The sequence below is a fragment of the Giraffa tippelskirchi genome, chromosome 13 (genome assembly GCF_054371585.1).
Source record: "Giraffa tippelskirchi isolate mGirTip1 chromosome 13, T2T-mGirTip1v1.2.pri, whole genome shotgun sequence".
NCBI lineage: Eukaryota > Metazoa > Chordata > Mammalia > Artiodactyla > Giraffidae > Giraffa > Giraffa tippelskirchi.
In genome coordinates, this window is record NC_137287.1 from 115,162,088 (window position 1) to 115,183,665 (window position 21,578).

Genomic DNA, 21,578 nt, shown 5'->3' on the forward strand with positions numbered 1-21,578 from the left:
AGTAGGGAAAACCATCTGTGTCTTACAGATGAGGAAACTAAGGAACTTGCCCAAGGTTACGTTAGGAGCTGGCAGACCAGGATTTGGGTTTCGGTAGTGACGTTAATAAACTCATTCTGAAGACACTAATAGTCAAGAATGTTTACATTCTTATTGGTTAAACAATCTATACGTTGTAATCGTACTTTCTCATTCTACTGTATCATTGTAAATACTAAGGATGTAAAAAGCATTGTAAATATTACTTGTTTTCCAAGAAAAACTAATAGGCAGTACGTTAAACATGGCCACAGATTTTCAAGTGAACATGAGGATGTTGGAAATGTTTTTATTTCCAAAGGATAAAGAAGAATACCTAGATCAGAAAGTTACCTCCACCCCCCCCCACACTGAGTTGGTGTAGCTCTTGACTTTGTAGGGATGTGATGACTAGACATCCCCTTCTTCCACTTTAGTACTGAACTCTGGCTATTTGGAGAGAGAAGTGGAAACTAGGACATAGCTGGTACTCAAACTAGTTTATGACCCGAAAGAAGGATGGTAAGGGAGAAAGGGATGTCTAACTCACAGGATGCCTCTAACCCCTAGTTCTAGGCAGGCCTGTCCAGATCAGAGCCAAACGGGGGCCAGAATGGCACCGGGGGTGGGGGTGGGGGATGGTGAGAAGCCCCAGGTCCCCTTGAGTCTTATAGGAGGGACAGTTGAAACAAGTTAGCTTCCCTGGAAGGTGAGTCTTACACTCTCTTCAGTGACTCCCTGGATCAGGGTAGCTTCCTCCTGGCATTCCCAGAGGGCAGTCAGCATGTAGCCCAGGGACCACAGAGCCTCAGGGGCCAGGGGAGTAGGGGCCAATTCTGGGCCCAAGAGAGACTCTTTGTGGAGAGGGAATTAAAAGCTACTGCCTTGGGGGACTTCCTCGGTGGTTCACTGGCTAAGACTCCATGCTCCCAAGGCAGGGGGCACAGGTTTGGTCCCTGGTGGAGGAACTAGATCCCACATGCTGCAACAGACCTGGCTCAGGCAAATTAAAAAGACATGTATATGTTGTTTGAAAAGCTACTGTCTTGCTTGAGGTTGTTGGAAAGTAGCGAAGGGCGGTGAAACAGCACTGAGACAAGGGGGGAGAGAGAGAGAGCTGAGAGCTTTAATCCTTGTCCTGCCTACCTGGCCAAGCCAGGGAGAATTCTAGGGGCCCGATGTTAGAAGGCTTTAGAGAGCAGCCAGGTTAAGTCCTGGAGTCCCATTGCTAGCTGTGAGACCTTGGACAAGGTACTTAACCTTCCCTGGGTTGAACTTCCCATGGTTTTTGAGAGGGTTCAGTGAGATGTCATATGTAAAGCACTGTGCCTGACACATAAGAAGTGATTCATGAATCTAAGCAGTTAGCACCACTCCCTCCCCGTTTTACAGAGGAGACCCCTTTCTTCGGAGCCTTGGCTGGTAGATAGGGGACAGGCCTGTGCCCATAACATAAGTACAACAACAAAGTATTGAGCTCCTATGTGCCATGCACTGTAAAGCGATACGTTTCTAACTTAATCCAGTGACGTCAGCACCATTGTTTTCCCCATTTTGCAGACAATGAAACTGAGGCTTAGGAATAAACAGCTTTCCTCAGCATCAAACAGCTGATAAGAAGCCAGGCCTGTCTGCCTCAGCAACCTCGTCCCCATTTCATATTCCAATCATGTTTAAATAGTTCATGGCCCACGCTGGGGGAGAGGCAGCCTCCAGGATCCAGATGCTATTTTAGCAAAAGGTTGTGAACTTGAACATAAGGTTGGCTTTTTAAACAAGCACCTGGTTCCCTAAAGGTGGGCAGTTAGCCAACTGCCCAGAAGTGAGAAACAGGGCCAGGACTGGCCTTGGGGCTTTATTATGGCAAGGAGGCATGGAAAAAAGGCCAAACGTTCAATCCCGCAAGCTAATTTCAGCTACATCAAGCCTGATTTGCTCAGAGCCCTCTGGAATGGCTCTTAGTATCCCTTTTTTTTTTTTTAATAAACAGATGAAATAGGCTCTGAGAGATCACGTGACTTGTTAAAAATTCAAACACTTAAAATTTTTCCCTAGTTAACTATTGGATAGCCGTTTCTGCTATAGTCAGTTTCTTTATCTCAGATCATTTGCAGCATCCTGCCCAGATCAGGATCTAACTGAACCCTGAAGAGGAGCCTCAGGTTGAGGTCGTTAAACAAAGGGAGAATGGTAGTGGGGAGACCCTGGTTCTGGGATCATGGGAGGCAGGTTGCCTGAGCCTAAATGCCAGCAGGTAGAAGGGATAATGTTCCAAGGAGCGAACTGCTGGGACTTATTCACATGCATGAGACATGCATCCTGGCCACGCTGGGTCCCAACCAGCCTAGGCACACAGGCTCCTGTCTACTCACTCTATGGCCTCCCCATGGGCAGCTCAGGCCCAGCTCTGGCTCCCAGTTGGGCAAAGCAGAAGTTGCCAATCTCCCCTAGGCTGAGGGCTTTTCATCCCCTACTTGGGGCTCCCTGGGGGAAGGTTCGAATGAAGATTAGTGCAGCCTCCCTTGTCCCCGGGGTTGCCCTGATTGCTTGCTGATAGCCCACTGGACAGAAAGTTACTTGAAGTTGGACAGAATGGAAGGCACTTGGGAGGAAAGGTTGAGTAGAGGGTTGATGGGATTGATGATGCCGGGCAAGGGAGTCGAAATGGGGAGTACCCAGGAGACGGGCTGGATTGCGGGCTGAGCGGGCATATAGCTTGAGGTGGGGGTTGCAGGAATGGAAGTTGCACGGAGGGAGAGGGGTGGCATGTCCGAGACGGGAGCTCCACACCTGGTGACCACAGGTGGGGAGCAGTGTGGTACAGAGTGGTCCCATGCCAGGCTGTCTGTGGCCTGGTTTCCACTGATGCCCACCCCAGGGATACTCAGTCACGGTGCTGGGCCCCAATGGGGAGGAGGGATGTGAACCTGTGGATTCAGCGGGAGCTTCTCCTGTCCTTCCCCCTCCCTCCCAATCTGAGGGTCTCCATCACTGCCCTGACTCCCTGGGGGTGGGGTTGGAGGCTCTGTGTCCCTCCGTAGCCCTGCTGCTTCTCCGAGGGCACCTGCCTGCCTCCAGGGGAAGATAGAGGATGACAGTCTTCATCCAGAAAAAGCCTAGGCCCCCTTGGTTTTCCTCTCACTAACGGCACACTCAGGGCCCGTGGCTCCTACCGACAGTGGCTGACCCCGACCAGACGTGGGGTTGGAGGATGGACGTGCTGTGTCTGTCACATGGGAGCAGTGAGACGAAAAACCAATTCCTGGCCTGACTGGTGCTTCCCGTGACCCAGGAGGGGCACAGTTCGCATTTCCAGCTGGCATCTACTGACATCGGATGCCGTGATAATCAGGGCACAACGCACGTGTTTGACGGGCTGGGTGCTGTGTTGTACCTTTTCCCCTTCAGGAAGTGGAGTGGGGAGCCCCCAGGAGCCCTGGTTTAGAGCTCTTACTGTGCCACTCCCCAGGACTGTCCCATCTCGGAGCCGCAGTGGTTTTCTTCTCTCTTAGCCTTGCAGGGCCATTGTGAGGCAGCCGGCAGCCAGGAAGTACACGACAAACGTTCCCCTTCTATGACTTCATGGAGTGCCCTGCTCAGGAGGCCAGCTTGCAGACTGGGGGAGGGGAACAGCCCACTGGCTTCTTTGTTCCGGGTTCTACACTGATGTCAGGGACCTGGGGATAGGCTGATATTACCCTGAAGTAGTGATTCACACTTTTCACCCTGGCCCCTAACCTGGTCAAAGAGACTCTTTCCTGCATCCTGTCCAGCTCCAGATAAACAGGCAGAGCCAGTGGCATATGGGAGATTTTATCTGTAGACACACGAATTCTCCCGCCCTTCCCTCCTGGTCCCTGATTGCACCATCTCCCCATCTTCCTGCGCTCTCCGCACACCTGGGGCTCCCATCCAAGGTCACACCTGTGGGCAGAGACCTCAGCGTCAGTCAGGAGTTAAGACTGCCCCCAGGGGGCGCTGCGGTCCAGGGAAAGGGCTCAGGGACCAGGGTGCTGCGGTGCCCGGCCAATTGGCGATGCTGGCTTTGCTGATGGGGCAGCCTCCTTTCAGCTGGACTCCCAGGCCCCTCACCCTCTTCCTTTCTTGGAAACTCAGCGAAGGGGCTGAAGTATTTCTTTTGTTAAGGAACTTTTTGTTCAGAGTAAATCCTGTTTGTGGTTGGTGGTGGTGCTTTAGTCTCTAAGTGGTGTCTGACTCTTTACGACCTCATGGACCATAGCCCACCAGGCTCCTCTGTCCATGGTGTTTCCCAGGCAAGAATACTGGAGTGGGTTGCCATTTCCTCCTCCAGGGGATCTTCCCGACCCAGGGATCGAACCCAGGTCTCCTGCATTGGCAGGGGATTCTTTACTGTTGAGCCACCAGGGAAGTCCAAGTCTTATTTGAGGCATGAATAAATAAAACAGAGTGTAGATTGAAGAGGGGATGGGATGCCGCAGAGCCCTACTCTCCCCTCTTCTCCTCGCACTTGGAAATCCCTGAACTTGCCCAGGCGTCTGTGAGATCCTGAGCCACAGCAGTTTGGTCCCTCCTAGGCCTCCAGGCAATGGATGCCTCACCTCAGGACCACGTTGCCCAGTGTCATCCTTCCCCAGAGCCCTTACTTGGTCCCTGAGAGGTCCACTGCCCTGCTGCATGGCCTTGGTCAATGGCTTCCGCCTCTCTGGGCTTCCCTCTCCAGGGTGGAAGGTCGGACCTCCTAGCACCACCAGCCACAGCCCCCAAAACTCTGGGCCCTAAGCCCCCTGGCTCTGGGCCCGGCTCGGGGCCAGTGTCTCACCCTGGCCTGGCGGTGGTGGTGTCACACCTTGTACAGATGGACCATCGGCAGCTCCAGTGACGCTGAGCAGAAGCGGGTGCAGCAGCGCTTGACCCAGCGCAGGGCGGAGGATCTGCACATCACCCGGGGCCCCGGGATGTGGACTCGTGTGGGCAGCCCCTCAAACCAGACCCGCTGGTTTGCTCTTTTCAACTGCTTCACATTCTTCACGGGAGTTCTGTCCTGGTGGGTCTTCAGGAAGATGACTTGGGGGTCCCCAGTGGGTGGCTTCCCTCCCTGGGCTCTAGGGCCGGTGGTCAGGCTGTGACCCCTCGATGTCATCGGGACCTCAGGCTCCTTCTGCTCCTCTTTCTGTGGTGTAGCTTCCTGTGCCTTGGGCCTCGACTCCTCACGCTCCCCTGTGGGCTTTAATTTCGTGGAGTCCAGTTTCTGGTAGCAACACGCAGCCTCCTCCTGGAGCTCTTCGTTATTTTGTTCCGCTTCATCCCAGACGTTGTCGTACCTGGCAGGGAGAGGAACAGCGGTCAGCAGCGTAGGACCAAGGCTCTGGTCCTCCGCTAGCCCCCAGACAGCTGCGCTGCCGCCAGCACAGGGGGCCTGTCAGGAAAGCCACAGAGAGCCCAGAAAGAAGCTTCTCCACCACTCAGAGGCCTTGCGCCTGGGGGCTGGGGATGCGGTGACAAGCACTGGCAGAAGGGATTGAGAGGCTAGAAACGCCTGTGGCTATGGCTAGTAGTTAGGACGCTAGAAATGTGTATTACCTGCATCGGCCACTAGGTTAGGGCTCTGCCTCTCTGGATTTCAGTTGACGGAGTGGACTGGTCCAGTTTTTTTTTTTTTTTTAATTGTTTTCTTGTTCCAAGACATCTTAGAAAGTAGCTCCAATCCCACCTCACTTCTAAAGGGTCAGGATAGCTTCCTCTCAACAACACAGTTGGGGCTTGGGGCCAGTTAGGGCTTGCTGCTTTAAAAAGGGTTGGAAGACTCTGGGACTAGATGATCCTGACCCTTTGGGCTTGGTGTTTCCTGATCTCCTGTATCGAGGAGGCCAACTTAGAGGGCGGAAACTGGAGGGGTGGAGTTCACCAGAGGTGTTAGACTTTCCAAAAGGGTATCTGTCACGGACTGAAGTCCCCTGCAACGTGGCTGAGCACGTGGCTGAGTCCCCGTCCTAGCTGAGCACATGTGGGGAGGGAGAGGCCTCGCGCTCAGGGTTACGACAATACTGAGGATAGTCACGGCCACCGCTGGTCGGGGGCCCGCCAGGTGTCAGGCCCAGGACCCTCACCACAGTCCTATAAGGCAGAAGGCGGCTTGGAGAACACAGGCTTTGGAGACACACTGCGGTTCAGACTTGCTTCTGCCTCTTACTGTCTGTGTCATTTGGGGCAAGAAAGGTGTCCTGTCAGAGCCTTAGTTCCCTCATCTGAAAACTGAGATAATTCGGTCTACCTAATAGGATTTTTATGGAGAGTAGATTAGGTGGGAAAATGCCCTGCAGGGTACCTGGCACTTGAAGAGTGAAAGTGAAAGTCGCTCAGTCATGTCCAACTCAGTGACCCCATGGTCTATTCAGTCCACGGAATTCTCCAGGCAAGAATACTGGAGTGAGTAGCCTTCCCCTTCTCCGGGGAATCTTCCCAACCCAGGGATCTAACCCAGGTCTACTGCCTTGCAGGCAGATTCTTTACTAACTGAACTATCAGGGAATCCCTTAGCAGGTGCCTTATAAATGTCAGCTTTCTTAGCATCGATGTGAAGTGGGAGGGAGCTTAGCCTCAGCAGGATGACTAGTCTGCGGGTGAATCTGTGGGTGGTGATGACTTGGGAGGGGCAGGAGGGGGCCCCGCTTGCTCAGAGCCCCAGGTGGTAGTTAGTCCCATGACTGGATGATTATGACCATGCTTATGACAACAGCTCTGGTTTCAGCTGGGAACAGCTTCAAATCCTAGCTCCGCCACTTAGCAGTTCAGTTAATGGAACAAATTACAACATCTCTTGAGCCCCAACTCCCCATCACTAAAATATGGCTACTAAATGGCTCCCTTTCTCCCAGAGCCTTGTCAAAAATGTGAGTTTCTAAACTCCTTAGCACAGTGTCTGTTCCTAGTAAAGGCAGCTATTGGGCCCATGATGGGGGCCATGGGCGGGCCAAGCTCACCCAGAGGAGATCCCCAGGATCTTTGGAACACTGAGCAGTAAATTCCAACACCTTCTGGCCAGGTTATGCAGTTCTTGGATCCGAGGGTTCGAGCTTTTGAGCAGCTTCAAGAGCGACAAGTGTTTTAATACCTGCCAGGAATGAAGAGCCAGAAAAAAAAAAAAAACGGAAAGCTTCAGCTTTCTTGGGATAGCCTCCCAACCCCCACCTGGAGTTTGGCTCAGCTCAGGGTGAGGCTGGTTGACTCCTTCTGGGTCACTCATGGCAGCCCCGAGCAGCACAGTGTGGGGGCTCAGGCTCTCTTGAGTGGGCACCCAAATGCGGCATCTCACCATTTTAAGTCGGTTCCGCTCTATTACTTTGCTGACAGGCTGATGTATCTTGTCCTGTGGTTCCTTAGCTTGCTTCTGACAGAGAGAGGGAAGGAGCGGGGTGGGGGGAAATGCTAACACAGGATGAGCCCCCTTAACGCCCAGTAATGCCTCTCCATTGGGCTTGGCTTGATCAACCCTAGACTGTGATTTTTGTCACCTTGGTTTGGGGGTGGAAATGGGGAGCCCATTCTAACTCTCCTGACCCCCCTTCACCTTTCCCCCTCCCCCTAGATGGAAACACCCCCACCCGGGTGTGGTTGGATGCCTTGTTGAGACCTCTACTAGATCCAGTCCCAAGTCCAACCTTGGAAACCACCTTGTTCTTGGGCCTCTTCTTTGTCGATGTACGCACTCTGGAGCTGTGGTGCATGCTGGACAGATGGCGCGAGACTGGTACCAGGCCCTGCCTGCGCCCTGCCCCTGCCAGCTCAGCCCACACTCAGGCTGGGCGTCAGGATGCTTGTGCTGGTGCTCCCAGGGAGGGGGGCTGTGACATCACTGAAATGTGTGACAGTGGCAGGGCTGGGTTTCCAAGGAGTATGTGTGTGGCGGGGGCGGAGGGTGAGAAGGTGGCTCCTGTCTGTGCAGATACCTAGTAGGTGCCAGGCAGAGGCATATACTATCACCATCTCCCTGCAAGGTAGGAAGATTCCCCCCCGTCTTTTTTTAATGAAGAAATCAGGGTTCAAAGAAATTAAATAATTTACTCAAGGCCAACACAGCTGGAGAATGGTGAAGCTGGAAACATAAGGTCTGACAATCAGCCCATGAAACCTGGTTCTCAACTGTGCTCATCTGTTCATTCATGTCATACATGTTCGTTCATGTGCATCTGCTGTATGTCTTGTGTGTTCTAAGTGCTGGAATAAAAAAAAAATTTCTGCCATCAAGGAACTTACATTCTAGTGGAGAAGAGACAGTACGTGTTCTTGTAAAGATTCAGTAATGGACTGTCTGAAACAAAGTACGTATATGTGTGTGTGAATGTGTGTTTATCATAAATTTTACTGAAAGAAATCTAAAATAATAAAATTCTACAAATACTCTATTGTGAATCCCATAGGGCCAGTTTACTCTTACAGTATACTTTTCTCAAATTTTGCCTAACTCTTGCATCCGTAGTCAACCTATGGTTGTAATTGATGAACAGGTGTCATTCCAATATGAATGTTGACATTTTCATTCGTACTAAAGAGTAAGAAGAAAGTGAAAAAGTGGAAGAACAAAGATGTTGGAATTCATTTCTCAATGATCTGATCGACTTGCTTACGGTCACTGTTTTCAAATACTGGGAGTATATTTTCTCAGCATTTTTTGGGTGTGTGTGGCTATTTACAATGTATAAGCATACCTCAGAGATATGGCGGGTTCAATTCCAGACCACCGCAATAAAGTGAATTACCAGAGTCTTTTGGTTTCCCAGTGTATATAAAAGTTACACTATACTGTAGTCTATTAAATGCACAATAATAGTGTTATGTCTAAAAAATGTGCATACCTTAATTTAAAAATAATTGTTAAAAAACCCTTATCATCATCTGAGCCTTCAGTGAGTTGTAGGAGTAACATCAAAGATCTCAAGTCATCATGACAAGTAGAATAGTGAAAAGGTTTGAAATATTGTGAAAATTACCAAAATGAGACATATAGACATGAAGTGGGCAAATGCTGTTGGAAAAATGGCGCTAACAGACTTGCTGAACACAGGGTTTCCACAAACCTTCAGTTTGTAAAAACCTCACTCTCTGTGAAGTGCAGTAAAGTGAAATACCATGAGATCTACCTGTAACAGCTATAGACAGGACACGTTTACCTTTAATCCACATTATTAACATTTCCTCCATGTGCTTTGGCTACCTGATGCGCAAAGTCGACTCACTGGAAATGACCCTGATGCTGGGAAAAGATTGAAGGCAGGATGAGGAGGAGGTGACGGAGGAAGAGATGGTTGGATGGCATCATCAACTCAGTGGACATGAGTTTGAGCCAACTCAGGGAGATAGTGAAGGACAGGGAAGCCTGGCGTGCTGCCGTCCATGGGGTCGCAAAGAGTTGGACATGACTTAGTGGCTGAACAACACCAATGAACATTTCCTCCATGGTGTTCTTAAGGCTAGACCAGAGGCTGGCAATTTCTTCTTTAAGAAGCAGGAGAGTGAATATGCTAAATTTTGCAGGCCATGTAGTTGCAACTGCTCAACTGCTCTTGGAATATGAAAGCAGGCACAGATAAGGACATGAGTGGGCCTGACTGTGTTGCAATAAAATTTATTTACAAAAATAGTGGGCCGGATTTGGTTCAGGACCAACTCCTGGCCTAGACAATCAATAGGACAATAAACCAAAACTTGATTTGTCACACTTACTTATTTCCGTGGTGTAAATACTTCAGCCTACCAGCGTGATGTCACTGAATGCAGATTTGAACAGAAAGGCAGTCACCTCTATTATATATGACATATTTCTACCATATTTCTACACTTGTAAAGATTCTCATGATCATAGATAGTAGCAAAAAGTAGTAAGAAATTAGGAAGTGTTGAGTTTGAGCACTTTCCATCTTTGTTTTTAATATCATTAACTCGATGAAATTGGTATGATTTAAGTTTTAATGATCATGTTGCATAACAACCAGCCAGTTGAGTTCCTAAAAATGTCATATGCCTCTGTGAGCCCTCACGAGTAATTCCAGAACGCTTCTGTTAACGTTAGGTGGAAAGAAGTGTGTGGAGAGAAGTAAACAAGGTGGACGGGAAATGGAGAACAAAGGTAGAAAGTTTGCTGTATTAAAAGGCATGGGGCTTCCCTGGTGGCTCAGGGAATCTGCCAGCCAATGCAGGCGACATGGGTTCGATCCCTGATCTGGGAAGATCCCACATGCCTCAGAGCATTTAAGCCCGTGCACCACAACTACTTTACCTGTGCTCTAGAGCCTGTGAGCCACAACTACTGAAGCCTGCATGCCCTAGAGCCCATGCTTCACAACAAGAGAAGCCACTGCACCGCAAGTAAAGACCTCGCCACAACTAGAGGAATGCCAGGGCAGCAACGAAGACCCAACACAACCGAGAGGAAGAAGAAAACAGGATGAACACTGCTGTATTTGAAATGGGTCACCAACAAGGTCCTATTGTCCAGCACAGGGAACTCTGCTCAGTGTTACGTGGCATCCTGGATGGGAGGGAGTTCGGAGGAGAATGGATTCACGTATATGTATGGCTGAGTCCCTTCACTGTTCACCTGAAACTATCCCAACATTGTTAATTGTCTATACTGCAATACAAAATAAAAAGCTTTTTAAAGAAGAATGGAATGGGACCCTTTCACTGACAAGGTGAGATGTGAGGAGAGACCAGAAGGAGGTGAGGGAAGCGGGCAGAGGTAATGGCAGAAGGTGAGGGCAGAGAAAGTCCTGGTGAGGGGCTGGGACAGATCGTGGGAGATTTGAACAGCTCAGGCTGCTCTGAGTAATCTGCCCTCCTGGCCGCGTCTGAATAATCGGAAGAGCTTGTGATGTACAGCTTCTCTCTCACCACCCACTCAGTCGGCCAGTTTGATACCCAGCAAGTGTGGGAACCAAATCTGCACCATACCCAGATGGAGGGGTGTACATGCATGTGGGGTGCTCAACTCTGCCTTTTAGGGGAGGTGACCGAGACCAGACTACTGCACAACTTCTTTTTTTTTGGTTGTGAAATAATCCTCTATTTTTCTTTTTCCTTTGCAGTTCTTAACTAGCTGGGCACTCCACAGCACCACTGTTGATGTCATCTATGATGTCATGAGGGTGGCGGCCATCAACATTGCAGCCCATAGACTGGGTGGTCTCTTTAATGCTTCCAGAGAGTTCTCTAGCTAGAGACTGATGGGCAATGTTGACGATCTCATCAGAAGTGATGGTTCCACTGTGCTTAGTGTTTTTCTGCTTCTTTCTGTCTCTTGGTGGTTCCTTGAGGGCTTTGATGATCAGGGCAGAAGCAGAAGGTACCACCTCAATCTGGGCCTGTCTGTTCTGAATGGTCAATTTCACTGTAATACTCAGACCCTTCCAATCACCAGTTGCCTTGGTGATGTCATCACCAACCTTTTTTGGAGACAGACAGGGGGCCAATCTTGGGGGCCAGGGCAGACGTGGCACCGACTTCCCCACCGGTACACCTCAGGTACACGACTTTGATCTCGTTGGGGTCAAACTTTGGTGGCATGGTGAAGGTGGCTGGTGAACCTGGATTTGGGACAATGGAAGAAAGTTGCACCTTTGCCTCCTCTGAGCCGAAAGCCAAAAGCTGCACAGCTTCTTATATGTCCATGCCCTTTCTTATTGGGGCAAAGATGAGTGGGTGGTAAAAACAAAAAAAGTTGCTGTGGACCAGAGATGACACAAGGAGGCGACTTTGGAGGGAAGGCAAGGAGAACCCCCCACCCCTCCCTCTGTCTGCCTCAGTTGTCTCCTGGCTCCTCCACCTGCTCGCGCTTCCCTCTCCCCGTCAGCACGATCTCAGCTCTCCCTGGACTCTGCTGGACTCTGGTGGGCCGTGTCAGGATCATCTGCACCGACCACCTGGGCACCAACAGCTGGGGCCCTGCTGTGTGCTGTCCACTGAGCCCAGGGAGAGGTCCCTCCAGAACATGGGCTCCTCAAGGGCAGGGCTTTGGGGCTCTTCTCTTTTTTGCTACCCACCCCCAGAGCCTTAGAAGAGTGCCTGGCTGACAAGAGGTACCCACTAAATATTTTGTCAAAAAGTGAAAATAAACGGCATTCTCTATGATAAGGGTAGTGGTGAGCAGACTGCTGGAACACTAAGGAGCAGCGTGGGGAGGCCAGGAAAGTCTTCGTAGAGATGGTGACAGATAACAAAGGAAGAATAGGGTCACCAGGCAAAAGGGTGTGGGGCTCGTGGATTTTCAAATTACAGGTGTGGGAGGGAACTATGAAGCAGGGTATGTGCTGGAATAGAAGGTAGGAGCCCAGAGAGGTGGTGGCCAAACCAGGAGGAGTGAGCCAGACACAGGCTCCATCACAGGCTGAGAGGCTTGGAGCTGGTCCTGAGGGTCAGGGCCTTGGGAGTGTTCCCGGGCGACGGGGCTTGAGTGGGCCCTGGCGGCTGGCCCGGCCGCCTCCGCGTTCTGTTCCAGCCGGTTCTTTTCACCGTCACTCCCTTTCCTCCCTTTGGAAGCTTGGGGGTGCATCCCCAGGGGGCAGGAGTTTTTCTCCATGACCAGACGTCATACCCCAACAACGGCTCCTAAAGCAGCACCCCCTATTCAGTCTTGTTCATCTCTTCCATTGACACGGTAAAAACCATTTACGGACAGAGCGATACCCAAGGACACACAGCCGGTCAGCCTTCTGGATCACATCCAAGGCACTTGAGTGAGAAACCACCACTCTCTCTTTTTTCTCTTAGTTGTGGTAAAATACACATAACATTGACCATTAATCATTTTAAGTGGGCAGTTCAGTAGTGTCCAGTACTTTCACATTATTATGCAACTATCACCACCATCCGTCTCCCAAACTCTTTTCATCCCACAAAGCGGAAACTCAACACCCGTTAAACAACAGCTCCCCATTCCCCAGCCCCTCAGCCCCGGCAGCCACCATTCTACTTTATGTCTCTGAATTTGACTACTCCAGGTACCTCATTGTGAACGGAATCACACATTATGTGTCTTACTGTGATGGCTTATTTCATTCGGCATAATGTCCTCAAGGTTCAGCTTGTGCCAGAATTCCCTTCCTTTAGGGCTGGATACTATCCTCTTGTAAGTATAGACCATATTTTATCTGCTCATCCAGTGGTGGGCACTTGGGTTGCGTCCACCTTTTTGGCTTCCATGAATAATGCTGCTGTGAACGTGGGTGTCCAAATATCTGTCTTCAAGACCCTGCTTTAAGTTCTTTTGAGTATAAACTCACAAGTAGAATTGCTGGACCATCTGGTAACTCTATTTTTAATTCTTGAGGACCCACCATACCATTTTCTATAGTGGCCGCACTATTTTACATTCCCACCAACATTTTAATTTCACCATATTCTCACCAAGAGTTGTTATTTTTCATTCTTCCTTCCCTCCTTCTCTTCCTCTTTTCTTCCTTCCTCCCTCCCTCCCTCTCTTTCCTTCTCTCCTTCTTTCTTTCTACAACAGCCGTACTAGTGGTTGTGGATCTACTCTTTTTTTGCGGTTGTTTGACAAAACAGTGTGTGTGAGTCGCTCAGTTGTATCCGACTCTTTGCGACCCCATGGAGTGTAACCTGCCAGGCTCCTCTGTCCATGGAATTCTCCAGGCAAGAATACTGGAGTGGGTAGCCATTCCTTTCTCAAGGGAATCTTCCCCACCCAGGGATCAAACCCAGATTTCCTGCATTGCAGGCAGATTCTTTACTGTCTGAGACGGAAGCACCTATATATGGTAAAATTCACCCTTTTTAGTGTACAGTTCTATGGTAAGTGCATGTTATTGTACAAACACCACAGTCAATGTGTAGAATGGTTTTATAACCTCCCTAAGTTCTCTCTTGTAATCTGTTTGTAGTTAACTCCTTGTCCCACCCACAGCCCTGGCAGCAACAGATGTATTTTCAGTCCCTCTAGCTTTACCTTTTCCAGAACATTATGTAAATGGAATCCGATAGCTTACAGACTTTTGAATAGAATTCATTCACTTAACACAATGCATTTGAGATTTACACGTCGGGTGTATCAGTGCAATATTACAGCCGGGAAATTGATGTAAATACAATAGACAGACCTGACTCAGATTTTGTCAGTTTTACCTGCACTCATCTGTGTGTGTGGGTTCCATCACCATGAACATTTCTCTTGTGTTATCTGCCCCTCTCCCCACAATCTCATCCCTAATCCCTAGAAATCACTGATCGTTCTCCATTTCTGCAGTTTTGTTGTTTCAAGAATGTTATGTGAGTAGGGTCCCACAGTATGTAACCTTTCAAGATGGACTTTTTTTCATTCAAGATAATGCTGTGGAGACTCATCCAAGTTGTTGCAGGTGTAACAGTTCCTTTTATAAATTAAAAAAAATCATTACAGATTCACAGAAAATTCCAAAAAAATATAATAGAGGTCCTGTATCTTGTTCTCTCTCCCCACCCCTGAAGGGTAACATCTTGCATAACTATATTCCAGTGTCAGAACCACTTGTAGATGCATGTAACCCCCACCACGATCAAGATACGGAAGTGTTCCATCATCCCAGGCTTGTGAATGCTGTTTATAGCCACACCCACACCCTCTTTCCTCTGACCCCTAACCCCTGGCATCTCATCTCCATTTCTATATTTTTGTTATTTCAACAGTGTTATACCGTGTAAATGGAATCATACAATATGTAACATTTCAAGCCTGGTGCTTCCCTCCACCCCCCATTCAAAAGAATGCTCTTGATACCCATCCAGTTGTGTGTATCAATAATTTGTTCCTTTTTTGGCTGAGTATTATTCCACGGTATGAATGTACCCTGATTTGTTTAACCATTCGCCCACTGAAGAACATTTGGATTGTTTCTCTTTTAGGGCTGTTACAAACAAAGCTGGCATGAGCACTCACGTACAGGTTTTACAGGGATATAGTTTAATTTCTCTGTAATAAATGTCAAGGAGGATGATTGCTAGATCATATGGTAAGTACGTGTTTAGTTTTTCTAAGGAACCGCCAATCTATTTTCCAGAGGGACTATATCATTATACATTCCCATCAGCAAGATTTGAACGGTCTAGCTTCTCTGCATCCTGACCTGCGTTTAGTATGGTCACTAACTTTTAATTAACTGGTATAAAATGGATGCACAGTGCTTTTAATTTCCATTTCCCTACTGGCTATTGATGTGGAGCATATTTTAATGTGTTTATTTGCCATCTATGTATGCTCTGTGGTGAAATGTCTGTTCAAATCTTTTGCTCATTTTCAACTGAACTGTTTGTTTTTTCACTGATGAGTTTTGAGTGTTCTTTATACAGACTAGATGCATCCCTTTGTAAGATGTGTGATTTGCAGATATTTTCTTCCCACATCTGTTTACCTTAAAAAAACACAAAACACCTTTTTTTCCCCTTGTGATGAGAACTCTTAGGACTGATCCACTCTCTTGCATTTATTTGATTGTGCCGGCTCTCCATTGAGGCACGTGGGATCTTTTATTGGCAGCATGCAGGGGAAAGTGGAAGGCAGAAGACATGCCAAATGAGCTGGGATCTGGCTAAGGATATTTCCAAATCATGTTTTAAAGGTGCAACTTGGTGTCTTCTTGCTGGTTACAGTAAAACACAAGAGGTGGTAGGGAAATGGCAGCAGTTCTCAAGTGAGCATGATGGTGCCTCCTGGGGAGACATTTCTCGTTGTCAGACCTGGAGAGGTTGCCACTGGCATCTAGTTAGTGGAGGCTGGGGATGCTGCTGAATGTTCTATAATGGACAAACCCTTCTCAACACCACCTCCTCCCTCCTGGGACTTCCCTGGTGGTACAGTGGACAAGAGTATGCCACCAATGCAGGGGACATGAGTTCCATCCCTGGTCTGGGAAGATTCCGCATGTCATGAAGCAACTAAGCCCATGGACCACAGCTACTGAGCCCGAGCTCTAGAGCCAGGGAGCCACAACTACTGAGCCAGTGTGCTGCAGCTACTGGAGTCCGCACATCTAGAGTTCATGCTCCGAAACAAGAGAAGCCATGGCAAGGAGAAGCTCGTGCACTGTAACTAGAGAGTATCCCCCACTCACTGCAATTAGAGAAAGCCTGCATGAAGCAATGAAGACCCTGTGCAACCAATACATAAATAAAAAGAATTATCCTGCCTGAGATGTCAATAGTGCTGAGGTTGAGAAATCCTGAGCTAAAAGGAAGAACTGTTAAATATGAAGGAGCCAGGACTTTGTGGTTGAAAATTCTCAGCCCCTCTACCTGGCAAATGATAGTAAAGTTAAAGAATGGTTTCCCAGCAAAGCCCAAATCCAGAGTAGCACCAGAAAAACATGGTCCAAAGGAAAGTGAGAATGTAACTATCAAATCTTTTGTGTGCATCTTGGGAAGATTTCAGACAGTGCAGCAGAGTTGTCTTCAGTCAGATAAAAGACCTCAAAAGAAATGATGGGTGTGCCTCACAGATCCTCTGAATCAAGCAAGAGGAATCCTAGAAAGCTCAAGGGTGTTGACTGTCAGCCAATTCAGCAGAAGCCTAGGAGAGAAAGGCTTATCTCAGAGGAATTGTAGGCATAGCTTTTGTCTAATAGCATGGACCTGAATAAGACTCAGAGTGACCCACAAGATTGTAAAAGGATTCTATATCCAGAAGTATCCCCACTTGGACTTACAGGGTTAAAGAGAATATAAAATAAAATAAGGATTTCTGGTTCTGAACAAGATGGAGTAGATGCATTCCTCTCTACCCCACCCATTGAGTGTGCGCATGCTGTCGTGTCCGACTCTTTGCAATCCCAGGGACTGTAGCCCGCTGGGCTCCTGTGTCCTTGGATTCTCCAGGAAAGCATCCTGGAGTAGGTTGCCATTTCCTACTCCAGGGGATCTTCCCGACCCAGGGATGGAACCCAGGTCTCCTGCATTGGCAGGTGGATTCTTTACCACTGAGCCACCACGGAAGCCCCACCTGTCTCACTAAATGCAGTTTAAAATGCTGGGCAGGCTATATGCGAGACCGCAAAAGAGACACAGATGTAAAGAACAGTCTTTTGGACTCTGGGAGAAGGCGAGGGTGGGATGATTTGAGAGAATAGCATTGAAACATGTATATTATCATATGTGAAACAGATCACTAGTCCATGTTCGATGCATGAGACAGGGTGCTCAGGGCTGGTGCACTGGGATGACCCTGAGGAATGGGATGGGGAGGGAGGTGGGAGGGGGGTTCAGGATGGGGAACACATGTACAACCATGGCTGATTCATGTCAATGTATGGTAAAAACCATTACAATATTGTAAAGTAATTAGCCTCCAATTAAAATAAATTAATTAATTAAAAAAACATAAAATGCTGGGCAGGGACTTCCCTGATGGTCCAGTGGATAAGACTTTGACCTCCCAGTGCAGGAGGCCCAGGTTCGAGGCTTCTATTCGAAGCTTTTTCAAAGCATTTTGAGCTTTTGGTACACTCTTCCCAAATCTAGGTCAGTCCACTGCCACTCCCACACTTCAGAGTGCTGTTACAGCTGCACCCTACCCAATACCCAAATCCCTACACGTGTTAATTTAGCAGTTTAAAACAAGAAGTATTTATCATCTCAAAGGTTCTGGCATCAGGAATCCAGGACTGCTCCAGCTGGGTGGTTCTGCCTCAGTCACTGCTGAAGTTTCAGCCAAGCTACTGGCCAAGGCTCCAGTCACCTTAAGGCTCTACTGGGGCCAGTGAGTCAGTTACCATGATCACTCATGGGATTGCTGGCTGGCCTCTGTTCTTCACTGGCTGTTGGCTGGAACTTCAGTTTCTTGCCATGGGGGCCTCTCTATAGGGCTGTTGAAAACATAATAGTTTGCTTCCCCCAGAGTGAGTGATGCAAACAACAGAGAATACACACCCATAATGGAAGTTGGGGTCTTTTTAAATTTTTCAGGGACGTGATGTACCATCTGCCATGTTTTATTGGTCACATAGGATAGCTGTGATAGAGCGCAGAGGAAAGCTATACGGAGTAAACAGAAGGCAAGGAACATTGGGAGCTTTTTCGGTGGCTGGTCGCAACATTTCAATTTTATTCAATCGATATTTTTCTAATTTCCTTTTGGACTTTATCTTTGACTTGTGGGTTATTTGGAAGTCTTGTGTTTTATTTCAAGTATTGGGGTGTTTCCCAGATCTCTTTCCGTTGTTATTTATATTTTCATTCTTTTACAGTCACAAAATATGTTTTTTATGATTTAAATTCTTTTAAATTTGTTGAGGTTTGTTTTATGGCCCAGAAGATGATGTTTTTTGGTGAATGTTTTATGTGAAGTTGAAAAGAATGTTTACTCTGCTGGTAAAGTGCTGTAAAAACGTCAATCAGCACAGCTAGTTAATAGTGTTCCGGATTTCTGTATTCTTACTTTTTCTTTCTGTCTACTTGTTTCGTTGATTACTGAGAGAGAAGCTTTGAATCCTCTAACTGTATTATGGATTTGTCTCTCTTATTTTAGGTCTATTTTTAGCTCATGTTTTTGAAGCTCTGTTACTATATGTACACATATACATTTATGATTGCTAAGTCTTCTTGCTGAAATGAACAACCTTTTATCCTTAGGTAATGTTCCTCTTCATCCCTGGTAACAATCCTTCTTTTGAAGTCTACTTTTTAAAATTGTTATTTATTTATTTGTTATTTTTGGTTGTGCTGGGTTTTAGTTGCTGCAAGCGGGCTTTCTCTAGCTGCAATGTGCAGGCTTCTCATTGCAGTGATTTCTCCTGCTTCGGAGCACAGGCTCTAGGCATGTGGGCTTCAGTAGTTGCAACACGTGGGCTCAGTAGTTGTGGCACACGGACTCAGGTGCTCTGCAGCATGTGGAATCTTCCCAGACCAGGGATCGCCACTTTTAGTATCCCCTGTATTAGCAGGTGGATTCCTACCCACTGTGCCACCAGGGAAGTCCTATTTACTGGTATTTAATATTTTTTGGATTCTGTGCAATTTCTTGGCTCTGTGGTCCTTTCATTATTTTTGGAAAATTATTGACCATTATTTCTACTAATAATGTGTGTGTGTGTGTTTATCTCTATCTCGGATTCAAATTATGCAGGTGTTAGCTTTGGATCTTCTAGGCTTTTAAAAATATTTATTGCCTGCACCAGGTCTTACTTGTGGCTCTCAGGATCTTTGATCTTCATTGTGGCATGTGAGATCTTTAGTTGCAGCATTCAAACTCTTAGTTGCAGCAGGTGGGATCTAGTTCCCAGACCAGGGACTGTATCCAGGCCCCCTACATTGGGAGTGCAGAGTCTTAGCCGCTGGACCACCTGGGAAGTCCCTCTTTTGGGTTTCTTTGTTTTGTTTCACTCTTTTCTCTCTGTTTCCGTTTGAGTAGTCTCTCTTGACCTATCTTAAAGTTTACTGATTCTTCCCTCAGCTGTGTTGAGTTTACTGATAAGGCCGTCAAGGGCATTCTTCGTCTCTGTTACATGCTTTAAAAATTTCTAGCATTTTCCATATGACTCCTTTTTATAGTCCTCTTCTCTCTGCTAACAGTCCCCTTCTGTTTTTGTAGATTGTCCATTTTTTCCAACACAGTCTTTCACATACTGTTGTTTTAAATGTTCTGGCAGAGAACTCCAGAGAGTTATCTAAGTCTGCAGTCTGGTTCTGTTGATTGCTTTGTCTCTTGACAAACAGGGTTTTTTGTTTTTGTTATGTTCCTTTTTGTGTGTGTGTTGTAACTTTTTTTATTTCTGGACATAATGTGTAGAACAGTAGAGACTGAGCTCAGTATTATTTTTGCTTGGAAATCTTTATATCTCTTCTTCTTAGGCTGTTAGTGTAGAGAATTGAGTCAATCTTGTCACGAGTTGAACAAAATTTGGTTTTGGTTTGGTTTATTTGTTTCTATGGTTACTTTTAGTGTCTGTGACCCACAGATTCTGTCCTCTCATATCCTCTCATAGCTGCACCGGGCCTTTAGCAATAAAACTTGTAGTTTAACTCTTCTTACCTGTTTGCATGGAGACATTGCCTTTCTCCGGCTTCATAGGTGTGCCAGTGCCTATATCCTACTTCTTGGAGGCGACTGCCCTTCTTTGGAATTCAGGTTAATCAGTTGCTTGGCAACCTCAGCTCACTGATGGGGTCAACAAAACTAATAATTTTACAAATTACCTAACAATCAAAAAATTGTTAGTAGTGTGGTAGGGTGCTCTTCCTAGCTTTCAGCATCCTAGACGGAAGACAGAAGTCTAAGCCATCTGCTCTCTCACTGCTCCTTTCAGCTCCTGCCGTCCACCCTGAGGTCTGCTGCCTGGGCCTTCCTCTCAACTGACACCCTTCCAGCTTCAGTTCAGTTCAGTCGCTCAGTTGTGTCCGACTCTTTGCAACCCCATGGACTGTAGCACGCCAGGCCTCCCTGTCCATCACCAACTCCTGGAGTTTACTCAAACTAATGTCCACTGAGTCGGTGATGCCATCCAACCATCTCATCTTCTGTTGTCCCCTTCTCCTGCCTTCAGTCTTTCCCAGCATCAGGGTCTTTTCAAATGAGTCAATTCTTCTCATCAGGTGGCCAAAGTATTGGAGCTTCGGCTTCAGCATCAGTCCTTCCAATGAATATTCAGGACTGATTTCCTTTAGGTTGGACTGGTTGGATCTCTTGCAGTCCAAGGAACTCTCAAGAGTCTTCTCCAACACCACAGTTCAAAAGCATCAATTCTTCTGCGCTCAGCTTTCTTTATGGTCCAACTCTCACATCCATACATGACTATTGGAAAAACCATCGCCTTGACTAGATGGACCTGACAGACCTTTGCTGCAAAGGCCCTTCCAGCTTAGCCCCTGAATTATTTCTAACCTGGATGCTTCCCCCCCCCCCACCCTTTTATGTGGCAAATATCTGTCAAAGAGAAGGGACAGAGAGGTTCCTGATCTGTTACCATGCTGGGGACAGCTCAAAATAATCCATGCATTCCTGTTCCCAAGGATAGGCCCGAAAAGGGGGAGCCGAGCTCTTAGCCACTGTACTTTTGACTTGGCCTCATTCCTCTGTGCTCGAAACTGGGACCAAGTACGCCATCCATTAATGAGGAATAAGAATGAAACTGATCAAAATATTTCTTGGAAGATGAAAACTGCAACAGGATAAAAGGGTAACAGATTGGGAGTCGTGGTTTTAAGCACAGGCCATGGAGCTCTGTGCTGGGCCATGCTCAGTTGTGTTCAACACTTTGTGACCCCTTGGACTCTAGCCTGCCAGGCACCTCTGTCCATGGGATTTCCCAGGCAAGGATACTGGAGCAGGTTATCATTTCCTTCTCCATGGGATCTTCCCCTAGGGATTTAGAACTCATGTCTCTTGGGTCTCCTTCACTGCAGACGGCTTCTTTACTGCTGAGCCACCCTGGCTTTAGATTCCTGCTCCATCACTTAGTTGGAAAAGTCCCTTCACCTTTCTATGTCTCAGTTTCTGTACCTGTAAAATGGAAGTGAAAACAGCATTTACCTCACAGGATTATTACGAGGATTAAGAGTTAATACGTGCAAAGCACTTAGAACAGTGAGAGGCACATAATAAGTTC

The 21,578-nt window shown here is 47.5% G+C and overlaps 2 protein-coding genes and 1 pseudogene across 15 annotated transcripts in view; 1 reads left to right on the forward strand and 2 right to left on the reverse strand.

Annotated features, from left to right (window-relative positions):
- Window positions 1-21,578, forward strand: part of SYS1 (SYS1 golgi trafficking protein) — a 31,353-nt gene that overhangs the window by 5,787 nt on the left and 3,988 nt on the right. For 2 of the 4 annotated variants that reach the window (XM_081557116.1, XM_081557112.1), the window contains exon 4: window positions 7,586-10,659. The exons of 1 other annotated variant lie outside the window; for it this stretch is intronic. In XM_081557116.1, coding sequence (XP_081413242.1) covers window position 7,586 — 1 coding nt within the window. In that variant the 3' untranslated portion in view covers window positions 7,587-10,659. Of the gene's footprint in view, window positions 1-7,585; window positions 10,660-21,578 lie in introns of those variants that run through there. One more of the 4 variants, XM_081557114.1, reaches the window with a different exon arrangement.
- On the reverse strand, window positions 3,816-7,800 carry TP53TG5 (TP53 target 5). Of its 10 annotated transcripts, none has more exons than XM_081557126.1 (5): window positions 7,671-7,800; window positions 7,313-7,384; window positions 6,981-7,111; window positions 4,847-5,321; window positions 3,816-3,942 (listed from the first exon to the last, which is right to left on the reverse strand). In XM_081557126.1, the coding sequence occupies exons 1-5, from the start codon at window positions 7,722-7,724 to the stop codon at window positions 3,937-3,939; spliced, it is 738 nt and encodes a 245-aa protein (XP_081413252.1). In that variant the 5' UTR covers window positions 7,725-7,800; the 3' UTR covers window positions 3,816-3,936. The 10 variants fall into 10 exon arrangements, with proteins under 10 accessions (XP_081413252.1, XP_081413251.1, XP_081413250.1 ...); XM_081557125.1 differs by having other exon boundaries at window positions 4,820-5,321; XM_081557124.1 differs by having other exon boundaries at window positions 7,313-7,387.
- Window positions 11,068-20,055, reverse strand: LOC145532340 (large ribosomal subunit protein uL11-like; annotated as a pseudogene). Its single transcript, XR_014073165.1, has 2 exons — window positions 20,006-20,055; window positions 11,068-11,579 (listed from the first exon to the last, which is right to left on the reverse strand). The product of XR_014073165.1 is annotated as a large ribosomal subunit protein uL11-like (transcript).